An 18,985-nucleotide genomic window follows, 5' to 3' on the forward strand; every position below is an offset into this window, starting at 1 on the left:
AATCCTGTGTGATTGACAGTGACAAATGGTGATGTACTATTCAAGGAAAATTGGTATATATCCTCTAGCATGAGTGGTAAAGACATTAATGCTCAAACTTATTTCTCCTTTTAAAAGATCCTTTATTTTTTAGACATACTTTGTTCAGTGCAGTTGCAGCTGTCATCCCTGACAAGGTTGAATTTACTAATTCATACCTTCCACTTGCACTCTGTAAAGAAGTTAAATTGCCTAATAAAAAGCTCCCCATTTAGATTTTCTTTTTAAAAGGTAATAATAATAATAAAGTGGGTTCTTCATCTGCAATTCTAACTTTGATCTGTCCAAGACTGTGGCTAGAATGAGGGAGAAAGAGGAAACACAAAGAAAAAAGATAACTGTTGTTGAAACAAAAATAGTTTTTTATAAATCTGGCTCCTGACATGTAATGTCTTTCATATAGCTGATAATTGCTGAAATATTTTGCCTGCTTTAGGTTTTTTTCTCCTTTCTTTTCTATCTGTCTCTCTGTATACTTGCAACAAATAACAGACCCCAGTTTTTCCTGAGTATTTTGCATCATAGGTTTGTGCATTGCTGGGTCGGTGACTGACTTTGTGGCACAAAAAGGGTTAATTCCCGCTGCAGACTTTTGCATTTCAGGAGTCAAAGAATGATTTATCCACTGCCAGGAGCTGGTATCTACCCCATCTGTGGAAGTACCTAACTCAAGCAAGTCCTAATATCCCAGGGCAAACAGGGACCTGGGAATAACTGAAAAACCTGCTGTTAAAAAAAAACAACAGGAGACACACATTGTCGGCAGGACCACTCTTAGAGATCCATCTGTGTCATATGCATGGGGATGTCCAGGACAAAAAGGTCTGCTTAAACTTGTAAGAAAGTACTAGGATATATATTTTTCTATTGCCCAAACCTATTTCCACACTGATGTTGCATTTCCAAACAAACAGTGCTTAGCTTGGCTTTTAATTCACTGTGCCTAGATGCTGAGGGCCAGCTCTCAGAAAAGCGTCAAAATCTGGATGGGCCTCCTGAGGTTTTGAATGGAGTTATTTACAAGGGAAATCCTTTGCTAATGTGACCATGGGAAGTCTAGTCAAGTCTGAGGGTCTAAGAACATGTGGCGTATAAGGTAACATACCAAGCAAAAGATTAAGCCATTAAATGGAAAAGGTGAGGTTTCCCCTTGGTTGTGAAGGTCAGGCTGAGACATTTCGAGTATCCCAAAAAGGGTTCACATTAGTGAAGATACTTGAGTGTTACTTTCACCCCTTACTTTTTCCCAAGTACTAGGCATGAAAACATATTTGTTTCTGTCTTTTCATTCCAGACTTTTGTCCAAAATTGTCTTTCTTTTCATCTGTTTTTGGCAGTGTGCTTAACTATGAGCATATCTGAATAAAGAAATATATATATATATGCTGATTTCTATTGAAACTTTTTTTAAGAGTAAGGTCTGAAGACAAACTTGAAATGTATCAGTGGAAATCTGAATTTTGAAGTTCAGGAACAATTTAGTTCTGCTGCTGCCTATGTTTGTGTGATATATTTCTGTGTCTTATTTTTTCAGCATAGAAACTTGATTTAAAATAAAATTTTGAAAAAGCAGTCATTTTTGAAAAATAATTTCCTGTTGTCAAGGAAAAAGTTATCAGAAGTGAAGTCATCTTGCTTTGAAAGAATGGTTTTGACCACCCAGCACACCAAGCTCATTAGGATAATAGAACAGTTCTCAACCAATATTTCTGATGGGGACAATTCATGTTATGACAGAGCCAACCCCCATCACTAATAATTGGTTGGCTATTTTTTATGTTCTGTACTCCATCAACCTTGGATGCAGCTTGCCCTGAAGAAAAGGACAATTAAAGTGGACTTTTCCTCATTGCTTCTTAAAAAAGGCTCAGTTTGAGGTATCCCTTCTTTATCATGGAGGCTGTCTTATCTGTGAGACAGCTTCTGAGACATTTCCCCGATGTGAAACTAAAGTTACAAGGGTGCTAATAAAACAATACTCATTAAGAACAGCAAGAATAAAGTAGATCAAAGAAAAGAAAAAGCATATAATATCAAACTGCTAAAGCTCAAGCAAATGCAGGACGCCTTAACATGCTGCAAAAGATGCCCTCCCTGAACCTAGCTCATAGTACTACTTTGGTACAGTTAGAACAAAGAACTCAAAAAAACCTGCTTTCCTAAAAAAGAGGCCTGCTTTAGCCTGATTTCTCTCCACCAACCATCTACTCAGTCTGTTGGCAAGAGGACCAGGTAGGATATCTTGTAACATCATTGTTTTCTGGAAGTAGTTTTATAATCAGTGGACCTTTTGGGATGTTAGATATGGGTCATTATTCAGTTGCACAGCCAGACGGAGGTTGCGCAAGTGGTTTTGCAGTATGATGTCTGATCAGGAGCATTGTCTATGGTGAAGTGGAATACTCAGTATCACAGATATTTTCTTCTGTACCTGCTGAGTTTCTATCAGGTAGCTTTGGAACAGTTTCATTTTGCAAAACCTGACCTAGTAAATGCCCCATAATGAGCTCAGAGTGCCAAGGTGATGTGACCCTGATGTGCTTGTCAGCTGTCCCCAGGCAGAGGCTGATTTGCATTCAGACCAGTCTGCCTGCAGGGACAGGGCTTCTTGACTGTCTGACAGTTGTTTGCATTAAATGTAGGACAGATCTACTACAGAGTTCATCTAACTGTCTCCTACATATTAAGGAAGAAATTGTTTAAAGGTACTATGTATGCAACTCTTTAAGTGAAAAATGATGCTGACTGATTTATGAGAATGTTTAAACATATACCATGATTTAACCTAGGTCAGATACGATACCTAGATCTAGCTTAGATCTCTTCTTTGGATGTACTTTGGTATATCAAAAATAAGTCCCTACTTTGGTGATGTTGATTCCAAAATCTTGCAACTGTTATTCCTGAAATATCATTCACAAACAAAAAACATTTGCTTTAGAGTTGTGTAATGATCCATAGAAGGTCTTAACTACATCTTTGGCTGATCAGGACTTCAAGATCATCAAGATATGAATATGTGCTCCTAGTCATACTGGAGAACACAGAGTGTTACCACTGGGACTGAATGAATCTCATCTATAAGTAACAGTATTCCTAAGCAAAAATCAGACAAAAAAAAAAAAAAAAAAAGGAGTGGAAATGTCTGTTTCAGTAGAAAAAAAAGCTGATGCCTCAAACAAATATTAGTATTTTTCTTCATATGCACATCAAAGCTCAGTGACAGACATCACTTTAATCTTGTATTTGCTTCTGCGTGTGTCTTTACTATTCACTGGGTTCAGTACCATCCACCCTCTCCCTAACATTATACTTCTATCCTATATTTAGTTCTTATCAGTTGATTACTGGCTGTTTCTGATAACAACATACTCCCAGGATTCATCAGATATATCAGAGTTAAGATTAAGTTTCTTTTCCTTGACCCTGCTTGGCTGCTGAGCATGCACTGAGATACAAAGCCCTTTTCTTTTGCTTAGTTTGATTTTGTAGGACTGAACTCTGAGAATTCCTTGGTAATGTGTTAGCAGACAGGCTCAAATATTGTTCTGCATTTTCTTGTTGACTGATGGTTTTACTCAATTCCTCAAATGTTTCCTTGTATCATTATGAAAGTCTCTCCTCTCATTACCTAGTGATTCAATGTGATCTATTCTCTCTCCCTATTCCCTTTTTAATAATATCATCAATGCAACCCAGAAATCAGTTCATGAAGTATTTGTATACTCTTACTTCAATTATATGAACAACACAACTTTTCATCTAAAAGCAGGAGTTTGTATTAGAGTTTGTCAAATAGTAGGCCATTGACATTTTCCTAAAATAAAGTGTTCAAATAATTGCTTTTCTTTGATTCATCAGTTAGGACTCTCACTGAAATACACATAACCTAAGATCAAGGCACATGGTTACATGCAGACAGCTGTAGCAGCACACAGTATGTCCTTCTCCCCTCTTCATAAGATTACTTTATCCTTATCCAGGCAACTATGGAGCAAAGAAAACCTTAATTTCACTTGATTTAACACAGACTTGTATATCATTGAAATCTGGTCTGAGGGGGGACACTTAACCTGCTGCTACAACTCCCTTTGTCACTACTGAGTGTGAGATCTGATCCTGGGACAGTTCGTTTACCATGTAGCCCCTGTGTGTGGGAAGGGAGTAAATATTGCTAACTCCAGCCAAGAGAATTTTCACATTGTGCCTGAGAGCTGATGGGAATCAAATGAGGAGAAACTGTGCGTGTCCAAGCATGGATACCACTTGTAAGGACCAAAGTAGTTTTACATTTTCCAGTGTTGTTATTGTTTGAAATATGAGCAAGGAGAGAGAAAGGACTTTTTACAAAAGATTTGCTATGAGGTTAGACAGAGAAGGCTCGCACCAAAATGCATTCTGGGGTAGGTTCAATGTATAAACTAGGTCAGGAACTATATGTTTACTTTGTCAGATGAAGAGGCATATAGATTTTGTGCTGGCCTTCTGCACAATGTGAATTTTACAGATTATTGTAGAAGATACTCCTAAACTTGAGCCAGGTACTAAACTTCAGATTTTAACAAAACTTCTAACCAGCCCTAAACAGAATTTTAAGAATTTCCCTTGCTTAGACTCCTAAAGAAGAAATATGATATTCTGTGTAATTTTCAGATCGTAATGTTTGATTTTCAAAATATATGTACATGCAGATACACAGAGGCAGAACTTGGTTTACAGTAGTGCTGTGTATTTTTACAAAAGCTGTGATTATCTCCAGTAAATATGGCAAGCAGGTCCCTTGACTTTGCCCCCTTTAAAGGGAGCAACTATGTAACTTCCAATACAATTGCCTAGAGTTATACTTGTAAGATATTTGTGCATATGACAGCTTTAGCCTGCTTCCCAGAATTAATGTTTTCCATATATAAGGGATGCAGAGACCACCAAGCAGTTCTCTTTCTGGCCACTTGGGCTGACGTTGTGAAAAATTGATTTCCAGCTGGATTCTCTCACTTCCTCTACTCTTATATTTTCATTTCAGAATATCAGCCCATAAATGAGGGTGAGCATAAATAGCAGCAAATGAAGTAAGGCATGGAGGCAAGAGGGCAGGTGGTAGGAACTGAAATGGAAACAGCGAGGGACAGCCAGCCATACACTTACAGTTATATAAACAGATATGTCTGGGCATAGTCCACAATCTCACTATCTTGCTACATGAAACTAGAACAAAATTCAGATATGAATATTTTCCCCAGTTCCCTCTTCTTATATACCCAAACTGAGCCTTTACTATTTTATTTCAATTTGAATAGTAATACAAGTGAAAGCAATCCTGTCTTCGCAATATTGATTAGCTCTGTGCTTCAGGTATTCAGCTGAGATGGTACCTCTCACATCTCAGGCAACAGCAGTAGCATAGCTGTCAAAATACAGATGACCCAGAATTAACTGTTCATGTAATATGGAACTGCTCCAGCAGAAAAGAAGTTATTCAGAAGGACAAGGGCTTTGCCTTAGTATCGCACAGCCTAGCACCCTTTACTAACTACTGAGCTGTTGTGGGCACCCGTTTTGTTGATGTGAGTGTGATTCTACAGAATATTTCAGTATTTGTGAAAGAGTATTTTTTAAGGAATAGGGTTTTGTCTAAAATCTTTTCATCAGCCTTAGTGAGGAGGATCTTCTGAAGGACAGGCTAAAGGAGCAAATAGAGGGCTAGGAGGAGAATGAGAAGAGCATTGACTACTGAGCATCGGGTGATCAAAACAGTGCAAAAGATTTGGTCAGTAGAGCTGAAGAAGAAAAGGGATGGAGCATTGACTGTAAGCTTTGGCTACAAACAGCTACATGACACGTGGCAGGTTTGAAGTGTGTTAGAGCAGAGGGAAGAGAAATATCCTGGCCGTGACTGTAAACTGTTCACTGAACCTTCACTTCTCCATCTTGTGCACTGGATAAATAGATTTCTTTCAATACACTTTGCCACAGAGCCAGGTGCTTGTATCTCCTGGGGAGAAGTTGAGAAGTGCAAATGCCAGCCTGTGTAGTGGGGAAGAGCTGACTATAAGTTTCCTAGTAAGAACTGTTTAAGATGGTTTCTGATTTCATGTGACGATGACATTTATGTAGAGGTATGCTGGCTCAAGGGTACTTTTTTTGCTAATTTAATTTTCAGGCTCTTGCCCCATACATAATTCCACAGCTGTGAAATTGCAGGCAATGCAATGAAAAGATTTCTCAGGTTTTTAAATCCTTATTCTTATTTAAATTGTTAATATCTGTGTTCCTCTAAATTGTTTTAAAACTCTACTTGTTTTCAGTTTTCTAAAATCTTGTTTAAAATCACAGACTTTTTGAGCTGTTCAATTATTTTCATGAATCAGACCCTAGAAAAAAATCTGATCTGCTTAATATTTCTGTATATTACCTTCATGCATTTAGACTATATAAACTATTAATATTGAAATTTTAAACAATGATCTTTAATACTTAGGTTAACTTCACAGGTGTGTGCGATAATCGCAGCAGGTCAGAAGAGTACCCAAAAGATCTAAACTGAAGAAGTTATCGATTTCATAGGTTTGAAGTGGTGTCTTAATTGACTCTGAACTGTGACTAAGAATCAAAGTGGAGAAAATCACCTAAATTTACCCTCCCCCTTAGTCAGCGGTAAGCTTCCTAGGACCCTCCCCAAACCAAATAAGGACGGGAAGAATGTGCTAAGCACTAAGTGTGCTAAGAATAAAGTTGAGCTGGGATGGATAAGGTTACTCTGAACTCTATATTTCATGTTTCCTGACATACCCCCCAAAGAACTGCAATTATGCTAGCAAGGCTGCAGGAGCGTTAAAGCGGTCTTTCCCAGTTCTTTTGCTTTTTGCTGCCTTTCCATGTGTCCCTGTCCTGTTTAGAACTGGGCCTTATTACTTTTTATTTGCAGTACGCGTGGTTCTTAGGATATTAAAAAAAACCACGCTGAAGATTCACTGTGAGGCATGTCTATTTTTGTTAGAGACTGATACTTTAGATTGAGCTTTGTGTTTTCTTTGGAAGGTCTTACGTTGCTTTGGGAGGGTAGGAGTCTCAGAGGAAACAGAAAGTTCAGAGGGGTGCAAAAGAAGAAGGAACAGAATTAGAAAAAGCAGAGGTCGTCCCTCCTTCTCATTCTGCAGCTCCTGCAAGAGCCAGCAACCTAAAAGTATTATCTAAGCTGCCACGGTAGATCTTGACCTTTATAACAGAGTATCTCTTACCATCGTCATCATGGCCGAGATCACAGCAGAAGGTACGGTAACTATTTTCAAGTATAATTAACCAAAAATGATATGTACTTTGACAGTGTAATTGAGCTAACATGTCAATATAATTTGTTGCTTTCGGCAAATAATGCTTTCACTCCAGGATCAATTAACTCTGTTTGTTGGATTGCTTTCTACTTTTCTTTCCTGTTTTTTCTTTCTTTTTCACTCCTGTAGCCTGAGTTTCTACCAGTTACTGAAGCTAGATCTCTGTACACCTCTAAAAATAGCATTAGTTTCATTTGCAGAATGACACTCCTTAGGCAGCTCCATTAGAGTGATACAAGGGGAACGTTTGAATGTCAGGTGGTTCTAGCCTCAAGCCTTTGCTCAGGTAAAGCTTTGGTTGTGCCGTATAATAGGAGGTTTGCCAGAGTCCGAATAGCTTAGTTTGGTGGCCCTGATTTTTCCATAAGGGGGACAGAGTATTTGTGACCCGTACACAAAGTTACCGAAGGGTAAAAGCTATCAACTCTGCAATCCTTATTCAGGTAAATTTCTAAAGGAGTCAGTGAAAGTTGTGCTGAAATAAGTACACCATAGCCAGGCCTGCAAGAATGAAAGGCAATTGTATTAACCAATAAATACATATTCTAAACTATGAATATTTCATGTACTTTAATATTTCCTGACCATTCATATTTAAATAACATTTTAGATGCATAACAATATTTTATCAACCACAGTCAGACAGGGGATATATTTAAAATACAACCTTCTTAAATTTAATACTGAATATTTTAGTTGAATTTCATTCTAACCTTTTTTTTTTTCCCCAGTGTGGATCACTCCACTGTTTATCCAAATTTAATAAGGACACTACAAAACAAAGTGTTTTTAAATAGTCTTCTGAAAGATATTTTTATGTACACATCAAGGTTATGTGGAGTTTCAGTGTATGACAGTTGTACTTTGCATCTTCCATTTTTCATTGTTAATATTTGTAAGAGGATCTGTGTTAAGCATTATTAGAGAGTGAGCCCATTGTTTTCAAAAGGACTGATGTTAGTACTATGTCAAATAGTACAATCCTTGCCTGATGCCTGATTAGCCACAGCAAGGAGGCAATGTGTATATGATTTTTAATCAGGAATTGGAAGGATGTACAATTTGCTTCTGGCAGCAAATACTGCCAAACCAGGCGGCTCAGCCTGACAGCCATAACCCAAATGCTAGCACTACTTTATCTGGATATTCTTGACCAGGTATGTTGGAAGCATTGGTTATTTTGCAGCTGCTGCCAGGGAAGTGTGTGAAATTATATTAGTCTTCCAGAATGAATGCATTAATACCATCAATGTAACAGGAGCAGTATGGAAATACCTCTTGCAAGGTTCTCCAAACAAAAAAATCTCCCAAATTAGCGAGATTTTTACTTCAAAATTAACAGCAAAAATAGAAGACTTTTCAATCAGTCTGGAAATGACTTTTCAGACATTTAGCTTATTAAAGAAAGAAAATAAAAGTCCCTAAAATAAAATACAAATAAAACAAGAAATCTGAAAATGTTTTTATAGAGCTTTTGTAGTGGTTTTACAAGTGTTCCTTAGCTGTAATATTGTGTGCCTTTCTTCAGTGTTTTTTCTGTGCAAAGCAATAGACTTCAGGTGATAAGGGCCATCAGCTCTACAATAAGCTGACCTTCAGCATGACAGGTAAATAAGCCATATAAGTAGTTCAGTTTTGTTTTGTTTAGTTTTTTTATATTTGGAATAGACTCGTGTCGATTGGCTGATTTTTAAATTCTGGGTCCATGAGATGGAAATTTTACTTATGGCAGCAAACTAAAAATTCAGCCTGGGGCTAATGTCTCACTGCAGTTCGTTTTCCTCTGGGCTACTGCTGGCACTCACAAGGCAGTCTGAAAGTTCAGATCTAAACTTCAGCAACATATATTTCGGATAAACAGAAAGCAATTAAAATGCCTCTTGCTACACACAATTCCTTTTTGATTTTTTTTTTTTTGCTTGTTTCGTATTACGTCTCAGCCCATGATTTACTGGGGTCTTCATGACTATATTAGAATTAAAGTACTTGCTCCTTGTGGCAGGTATTCTTAACTCTGTTTTACACTATCAGCCACACATCAACTAGACTGTCAAACTCCTTGCCTTTTGTGGTACCATGGTGGCACGTCAGGGAGCACAGCACAACAGAGATGCTGGCTTCAATGCTGCCATAGCCAGTACGGCTGCTGGTGTGTAGAGATTGTCCAGCCCTGGCAGAGTGATGCTGTTTGTACATATTCCAAGGTATCTTCTCCTGACAACCCATGTCAATACCATGTCAAATCCAGACACAGGTGCCTGGGACCGATGGGGTACTCTTTCAGGTTGACATCACAGTAATGGCAATGAAACTAAGCAGCTTAAAAATGTAGCCACCAAGCAATGACACTGGCTTGTCTACTTGCATTGCAAGGCACATGCGCTGCCTGTTCATTTCCACAGGTACAAATTGTTAGTTGTGGAAATACTGGTGAAGTGTACCCAGGGGAAGACAAAAAGACAGCAATTTGTAAATGTCCTTAGAAAGTTGGCAGAACCTAGATCTCCTGCTGGCAAATATTTAGAAGAAGGTTCCAAAGGATTATCTTCAGCATCCTCATATTACATGTAATTGCAATCACAGAAACATACTGTTAAATAGTGGAAGTACTTAAGAATGTATAAAAAAAAAAAATCTCAGTACAAAGACTAGGTACTCTGTCTTTGCAATACTCTCAGGATCTATTGTTGTTGTTGTTATTACATTTCAGCTGTTACTGCGTATTCTGTAATGTCCAGGGACTTTACTGTGATCTGTTTAAGAGCTTGCCTGGAAAGCCACTGTTATCTAACTATGCTACTCTGCTGTGTTTATGAATACGAGGATTGGACTGGAATCAATGGCAGATGTAGTTAGAGAGGCCACTGCTGAAATACAAGTACAAAACACCTGGCACCTCTGAGAAATGGCTTCTACCAATGTACAGCTTATTCTGTATGTGCACAATAGCTCCAGCAGCAGCCCTATAGTTGGTCCTTTCTAGTCCAATCTACTGCAGGTCACAGTGCAAGGCTGATGGCTGTCCCCTGGCACTTTATCCTCCCACGTAGCGAAGAATGAACAGAGACCCAGCTCTGCCTGCTGCAGTGCCCTGGAGACTATGCACTGATCTAATCCGGGGACATGAGGAGAGGAGAAAGTCAAGGATTCTATGCCAGCTGTTTGTCTGCCACAACTTGTTTCCCCGGGGGAGCAAGAGATAAGCAGGAGTCAAACAGAAATGTGACAATGAGTTGCAGTTTGGTCCTTATTTTGCTGCTGAGAGCTGTGCAACGACACGTTCCCTCTGTCTTGAGGCGGGCTGCAAGGAGACAGGCTAGCCCTGAGGCCACACACAGCTCGTCAGTGACAAAATCAAAATTAGCTTCTGGATTTCAGTCCTTTTCGCAGGCTATTTGATAACTACGAAAAGTTTTAAGATGTAAACCATTTCAAAAGGCAGATTTAACAAGATCTGTATGTTTGAAGATTAATAGACATGAAACTGATAAGGTATGAGAAATAACAGACAAGAGCCAGAGGGTAAAATCATGACGACTGCACGAGAGTGATGGCCAGAAGCTAACAGCAGTCTCCAGTTGGCATAAAGTTTAGCAACATCACACTACAGCAAGGGGGACGTAGCTACTTCCCATGGTAATTCATGAGTTGCTGCTAGAGGTGCTAGTTGTACTGACTGCAAAAGGGGCCATGATAAATAAACTAGATTAGATGATTCATTGTGATGGCTAAAGGTGTGTGAGGTGTTTCCTAGCCCTCAGCCGGACTGCTGTTTAAGCATTGAGATAGGAGGTTGCTACAAAATTTATTTGTAATTGGCAAACGTGCAAAATTAAAAGATGTCTTTGCTTTCTGATGTTGATGAGGAAGGAGATAGTATACCTTTTGCAGCAGAGTAAGGGAAATACAACAATTTTGGCAATTATTTTTTGAAAGAATCAGTCTGCTCTTGTTCAAAAGTACCAGGTAAGTCAACAGTTTAATTACTCAGAGACAAAAAAAATCAGAAAACCCAGGACTGCCTGTAAAATAGTAAGTCTTTGGGGGAAAAAGAAGCTCCAAATTCTCACTGAAATTTCTTAAAGCTTAGATTCTGCTGTGTCTTTGGGTCTGGACAACTGAGCTGGTTAGTCTGGCTGCAGGCTGGGTGCTCTCCCATAGCCTATTGAGGCAAGCAAACATGAGGCCAAATTTGTTAGCTTACTTTTTAGGTTTAAGGATTTGTGGACAGTTATTCACAGCTGGTACAGTATCTATGCATGTTCAGTTGTTACAGAGAAACTGTAACATATTGTCACCCTGTGTAGCCCCCTAGAAAGTCAGCTAGCTCTGCAGCTAAACCAGATGTTTAAGCTAATGCACGGTGTTGCTAGCCCAAGACAGGCTAAAAGTGTGTGTGTGCAGTTAACTCATGTTTTCTTGTGTGCAAACAGCCGGACTGTAGGGCTGATCACTTATTCACTTTTTTTTTTAAAGAGCCTTGTATGCATAAGTGTTTGGAACATATTTTAAGGTTACTTATATAATGCGAAATATGTTTAAAAGCCTGGTAGCATTTTCAAGTTATCAGTGGGAACTGATCACCCCAATTTAAAAAGAAAATCTGTGCAACCACTTAGTCAAAAGTCCCAATCTACGCCTCCAGGTACCTCATCCTTGAAAAAATTCTGGTCTATAAATATTTTGAGTACTTCTACCCATTGCCTACAATGTGAACACCAAGTAAGAGGTGGATTCATGCTGCTTTTACTGCTCTGGAAAGCAGAAAATGGTTTGGTTTAAAATACGTTTCATAATATAGGTCTGGCTTCAGTCCAGGGCACACTAAGGACAGAGAAACCAGACTTGCCTGTTTTGAGGCAGGTCAACTGTTTACAGAAGTGGAGAAGCTTTTCTCTTCATTCTGTTGCTAATATTCCCTGGCTTCTGCTCTGTTTAAGCAGATTGAACTAGTGGACTGTGCTCATTTTACCAGCTTAAACCATATTTAAATTAGTAGAGGGTGGATTACTTTAAATTAAAATGATTGATAAAAACTTTTACATCACCAATTTTAATCACGATTTAAATAGAAAAAAAAGAAATTTGGATTTCAAACAGCAACTTTAATAATTTTTGCATATGCCTTCCTGTTGGCTGATTACTAATATAGTGACTGAATACAGCCTTTCTCACTAAATCTCTGCCTTTTACTCTTAGAAAATAATCTAAATATCTATTAAACAATTCCATAGTTCTGGAGCCATTTATTGAGATTCTTAGTCTTTACATTGGTATTTTTATGATAGAGAATGGTAAATGGTGCATTTCTTTTTTACTAAATAATGTTTTCATTTTCACGTGTGATTTATGTCAAGCTTCATTAGGATGGAAATTGGAATTCAATTAAAATGGTACAAGCCCAGCATTTTTTAAATTGTTTATTTGTGTACTGTATATGTACTGGATATACAGGAAAAGTCAATTTTAAATAGAACAAGTAATCTAAGTCATTTATTAAACAAATATAATACTATTTGTAATTTAGTTTCTGGCCACTGCATTCTACAAGAATATATAAGTGATAGAGCTCATTTTCTTTCATGTAATGTTTTTTCAAAGGTTAGAGAAAGGAAACATGTTTTCTACCTCTTTTAAACAAATCCTAATTACTTGTTGACATAGCATAAGATTTCATCGAGTTCCAATAGTAAAAAAAAAATTGAAATCAAGAACATATTCTTTGTAGCTGCAAACAGACTATACTCTCAGAAAAGGGCTAGCTTAATTTAACTCTGCCTAGCCAGTGATTTCTAATACCTTGGTGATTTCTCCACCTTTCTTCACAAATGTAGTGACTTGATCATAGCTTCATGTTTAAATGTAAGTGATTTCTATAGATAGAAGTGTAGAAGTACATAGTAATGTAAAAATGTAGTCCTTAGCACAGGTTTTCATAATTTCGTATTTAATTTTTAAAAGGTGTATTTTTAAACGTATTTAAAGAAAACTTCAGTTTGTTATTCAAAAAACATCAACAATTACAGTCCCTGCCTTTCCCCCACTGCAGCATCATTTGAGTGGGGCTTAAAAAGGAGAATTATTAAAGATTAATATTGAAATGTCTTCAGTAGCTTTAAATGTAACAATGTTTTTTTATGCAGTGCTTTCACACCAATTTAGAACCAGTTCAAAGTTATGGTCAAAAAGAACTTTACAGAGACATGCAGGCTTAGCACCCTTAATGCTTAACGTTGGCAGATCAGACTGGTAACAGGGAACATAAAGTAGATAAGCAGATCTGAACTTTAAAGTCACTGCATGTAAAGACTTAACTTGAAGCTCTGGACAGCTAGCTATACTTCTTATCCATATGATCCCACTGTCATGTTCTCTTGTCAGCTTTAAACATTTTTATTGGAAACTATGATTATTTTATTTCATATTTTAGTCTTAGCCCTGTGTCTTTATACAAACCTTGCTCTGGTGCATTGGAACATGACCACTCAGACTTTATATTCCTGAGTGGAAATGTGTTTAAACAATATGTGGTCAGAAGGGACCAGGAAGATTTAGCTTCTAGTTTTTTTCCCAATAAAACACAGCACAGCTGATTTATGTAAATAAGTCTATTTCAGGAATTAAGAAGCAAGTACCTGGCTATCAAATATTTGACTAAGGGTGGAGGTAGTGACAGCAATAGGTAGCAGAGATACCAGACGACACTGCCAGTGCATCTTGTCCTGTCCCACGTTCTGTCCTTTTCTTCATAACCTCCGATACTTTTTTTTCCTCTGTAATAGCTTTCTTTTTTACCTTTCTCTTTTTCCTTTCTCTTCCAAATCTGATAGATAATACTGCAGGTAATATGCAGGAGGTGTAATGCTGGTCCCTTCTATAAATGCAAAACATAATCAGAACATGCTAAAGCACACAGTAAGCAGCTACATTATTCTTCAGACTCATTAGATTTTGAGGAAAAGACCTGAGCTAACAAAGATCATGTGATGCACAGGAGGCTAAACAAAAAAGTTGTAGAAAATACTGACTTTTTGGTTTTCTTCCCAAACACCCTCATATGCTAAAACTTATCTATGTTCAGTCAAATCAATTCAGTTGCTCAAAACCGTGGTCAGTGCTGGATTTGCCCTTAGAAATCAGAATGAAAAAAAACCTGTGGCTTTAACTCCTGAATAAGCCTCACTTGAGTCTTGTGGCTGATTTGGGCTTTTTTTAGAATTAGTTCTACAGCACAGTGTGAGCTTGTCTCTGGCCTAAAAGTTCTGCTTGGTACTATGCAAAGGCATTTATCATAAGAAAGGAAAATATAAAATGCCAGGCACAGAAAAACTTTCCACTGGAGAAGTCTCCTCTTTCTATCTTCTAAAATAGTTTTAAAAAATCCTTTACAAATATGTAATGAGTAAAGACCTGCTACTCCCTGTACATGCTTATGTTCTCACAACTTCAAAAGTATCTCTGTACCTTTGCCTGGAGTCAAATTGTCAAAGGCACAATGAGTCTAATCCTTTGTAGCCTCCTTTGGTATGTAAATTAACTCAATTTTTTTCCTATATTCCATTATGTAGATTTAAGTTGTGGTTCTCTATGCATGTCAGGAAGGCTAAATCTTGTTTCAATCTTCGCTAAGAGGTTATTCACAATTGACACAATTACCATAAATATAGTTTTCTGGTAACTATTTGACTGTTTTTAGAGGCATAATTTAATACATCCATTCAAACGTTAAGATCCTCATTTTGCTTTGACCTTTTCCTCCTATAACAGGTAGAACCTTAATTTTGGCTTCAGGTCTTTCTGTGTAACTCCTGCTAAAGTCAACTGAATCATGAGCATATATGTTACAGGATACAATTTAACATCCCAAAAAGGCAATATCACATGTATGTGATACAGTTCAGGCTACATATATTTCATAGTTTTACAATCCCAATAATTAAAGTGTAACATGAATTTAGTATAACTCAATTGCTTTTCTTTATTTTAAGGGAAAGCTTCAAACCCCCTTCTTCCTACAGATTTTGTTGTATCACCACTCATGATAGGGTTAAAAAAATGTGAGCGTTTCATAAGGAGATATCCAAAGTTAAACTCACCCTTTTAAATATTTACTGTTATTTTGGTTAGGGTTGGTTTTTTTTACCAGGAAGATATTTATAACACCAGTTATAGCAAAAGATCCATGACAGAAGTTGATCCTGTCTGCCTGGGACAGCTACTAGATGGCTGACTACATTCTATCACTTGAAGCAGAGCCACCACATATTCTGCTCTGAATTTGTATCACAAGCAGTAAAGTCGATAAAGATGTTATTTTGGTAGTAGAGAGTAATTCCAAGCATACAAGGTTTTTCCTCCTTCAAAAGAGGAAGGGCTCAAAAAGCTATTTTTGTCTTTTCATTTTTTTTAAATTTGAAAATATATTTGATAAAGTTACCACTTTAGTAAGAGGCGTGCCAACTCAGAACTAAATACAAGCATTTTTTTCACAGGAAGCATAGCCCTGTTATCAGCTGCCCAAGCAGAATTAATCTATGGGAGATACATTTATCCTAAAATGCATCTCTTGTTCTAGACATTGTAATTTTGTATTGATTACATAAAAGCCACCTGAAAGGCTCTGGAGAATGTGATGCTGTGCTCTGCTGTTAGTAAACCAGATGACATGATGAATTTCCAGATTGGTAAAGGCCAAAATTCTTCTTTTCCAACCTACTCTCTGCCTTCCCTCCCCTTGCAGAAATAAGTGCAGCAGGGCCCTCAGCCCAGAGACTCACCTCCTCGCCCATTCCCTTCATTTATCATACGTGAGAAATCCATAGGTTTTGTAATACAACTTTATTATATTTTGCCTGCAAGTTGGTATTGAGCCAAAGGTTTTCAGTGATTTGTTATTTTCTTTTACTGATTTACAAAGAGGTCATGTAAGAAAGATCATCAGGGAAACTTCACTAGGTGGCTGTTATTCTGGAGAGAAGGGAACTTAGTAACTTTGGAAATTATGGAGAAAACAGCTACAAATATGTGAGAATGCAATTTGAGGAAAGCCTTTTTGCTTTGCAAGGTTAGCTACAGATGTTGATGAGGCTTCAGCACACACAATTAAAATTAAATGTGAATTAAATGTGCACATGCAGATATCAGTGCATCAGGGTGGGTGGGAAACATGCAATTTTGCCTGAGTTAATGAATTAAGATAATTTCAACTATACAGGCAAAACAATGATGAGGGTTAGGTTTTTGTCTTAAAAAATAATTAGCAGGAAGTTTCTTTTAAGAATATATTTGCCATCATTTCATTTGTTGCCCAGTATAGGCTGATGCATTTCACACTGTGAAGTGCTAAAGGCAGTTTCACAAAAGAGATGCAAATGACTAAATTACAAAATGGTTGCTATCCACCCTTCAGTGTGTCATGCTAAGCGTAGAAAACAAGAAATAATACCGCATCTGCAGAGGCTGCCAGAACAATAAAGTGGCACTGGTTCTGGGTTTTTTGTTTTGTTTTGGTTTGTTTACTGTGGTGGTGCCTAGAGGTCAGGACTGCACTGGACTAATCACTTCATGTACCGAGACGGTCACCACACTAGAATCTTACAATAATTTCAACTTGTAAAGATTCTTTGATTTCCTTAATATTTTAGAGAATAAGGTCCTCTTGGTAATAATTTTAAGCTTTAATGTTCTAGTCAAGTAAATATTAAACTATGCAGCTCTCCAAAAGTTAACAGTGAAATTCTTGAGAATATTTTTAGTGCTTACCTGTGCTATTTCAGTATATAAATCATGTGTAGTCTTCTGCTTCTTCACTAGGTTTGTTTTACACGAGTAACCCAAACAAGAAGAAAAGAGATCACTGCTCTCCACTCTGCTAGAGATGGCCAGATCTGGTAGGCTTCAGGACCCACAAGCTTCCTCACTGCCCCCGCCAGAGCTATTGGCAGTGGGATGCCTCTCCTCCCAGTGCTCAGTGGCTGTAGTGGTTTCACATCCCCAGGTGCAGGGAGGGTGGCTGAGGCAGTGCTCCCCATAGTCACACACCTCTCCAACCCACCTGCATTCCTCCCTTTTCCCCACCTTTGGTCCTTCCCCTAATCATCCCATCTACTAAATTCTTCATTCTGCTGCCTCAAATCAGTGCTACTCCAAGTAGGACAGGCAGCAATAGTACCTCTCAGTTCTTGTACTTAAGTCTCAGAAATCTTCATGTTCCAAAATACTTTTTCACCATAGCAGAAATTGGTCTTTTAAAGAAACATTCCACTTTAATGAGCGTTAACAATAAGGCTTCAGACCCTGCAATATAGGTGCCTTAAAGATTTCTTTTGTAATGTGACCTTTCCTTAAATATTGCAAATATTATGTAAAATTTCAACTAAGCCATGCCCATTTTCTCTCTGTGGCCCTGAACCACTCTAAGAGATGTTGAATGCAACATAATGTTTATTTACAAACACTACCAAGTTATAACTATTGATTCCCTGTACCTGCAGACTCAGCCACTTTCCCCTTCATTCTTTCATTAAGCTGTTTATATTTTCTTGGCATTTCTCAAATGTGAACACAATTTTAACTTCCAGATGTTCCTTCTTTCCCTGACAATGTCCAGGTAGACAGATATGGATTGCATCTTTTCTTGAAAACTGATGTACATCAGTTGCACTGGAGCAATTCTGGTGTCAACTATAGCCCACTGAAGGAGGCAGATGTTTTCCAGGTGTGAGTATTTAATTAGCAACAAACCACACCTCATAATGCTATTATGTGCCTGTTTTCTAACCCAGCAATCTCATTTTCAACCAATTCCATCTCTCCATGTTTTTCTTTGTCTATGTGAATAAGCAGGAAGTAAGACCTTTCCCCTTGTCCTGTAGAATGTCTGTAAAAAATTATGCAAAAGTCTGAATTCCTGGTCATGTAGGCACACAGGACATAACAAATGGTTAAGATTAATATCAGGTACTTGCGTTAAGAATTTAGAAAAGAATGGTGAAAGAATGGCTTGTATTAGTATCTCCCTAGAAAATTTCCTAGATCTTCTTTCCACGTTGCACTACTTATTTTCTCAGACACCTGGTGAATAGCCTGTATTTCACTATGTAACATGGAGATCAATCTCTAATATGAAAAAAACCCAACCAATCAACCAGCCAAAAAGTTATGTTTGCTTTCAATCTTTCCTCTTCTTTTATGCCTTTCATTCTTTCAATTAGAAGGATCGAACTTTTCTGCTACATTAAATAGAGAAATATTACCTTTTCTTCTCTACAGTGATTAGAGAGAATATTTTTAATGGTTTTGAATAAAACTAGAACTACAGTAGTGTCTCATCAGCTGAAAAAAGAACAGCACATGTTCTATGTGAAAGGACGTATATTTTTAGTTCTTTATTATCAGTTAGTAAATTGCTTATTTACTCCTGGTTGCAGAAACCAGAAGTTGTTCTGTGTTTCCAACTTGCTTAAATGCTAGGGCAATGATGTGGGAAGATAAGGAAATCATAAATTATTTTATTCTTCATTGATTTTACAACCAGAATGTCATGAACATTTTTTTTCAACATAGATATGAATAATGTGAGCTTCCCAACACACAGACTATTAATTTTCCATGCA

General features: G+C 37.6%; 1 protein-coding gene across 1 annotated transcript in view; it reads left to right on the forward strand.

Moving 5' to 3' along the window:
• Window positions 1-6,902: 6,902 nt before the first annotated feature.
• The window catches only part of TRDN (triadin), a 235,131-nt gene continuing 223,048 nt past the window's right edge, over window positions 6,903-18,985 (forward strand). The window contains exon 1 of the mRNA XM_055715002.1: window positions 6,903-7,309. Coding sequence (XP_055570977.1) covers window positions 7,288-7,309 — 22 coding nt within the window. The 5' untranslated portion in view covers window positions 6,903-7,287. The remainder of the gene's footprint in view (window positions 7,310-18,985) is intronic.

This window comes from Falco cherrug, chromosome 6 (assembly GCF_023634085.1).
Source record: "Falco cherrug isolate bFalChe1 chromosome 6, bFalChe1.pri, whole genome shotgun sequence".
Classification (NCBI taxonomy): Eukaryota; Metazoa; Chordata; class Aves; order Falconiformes; family Falconidae; genus Falco; species Falco cherrug.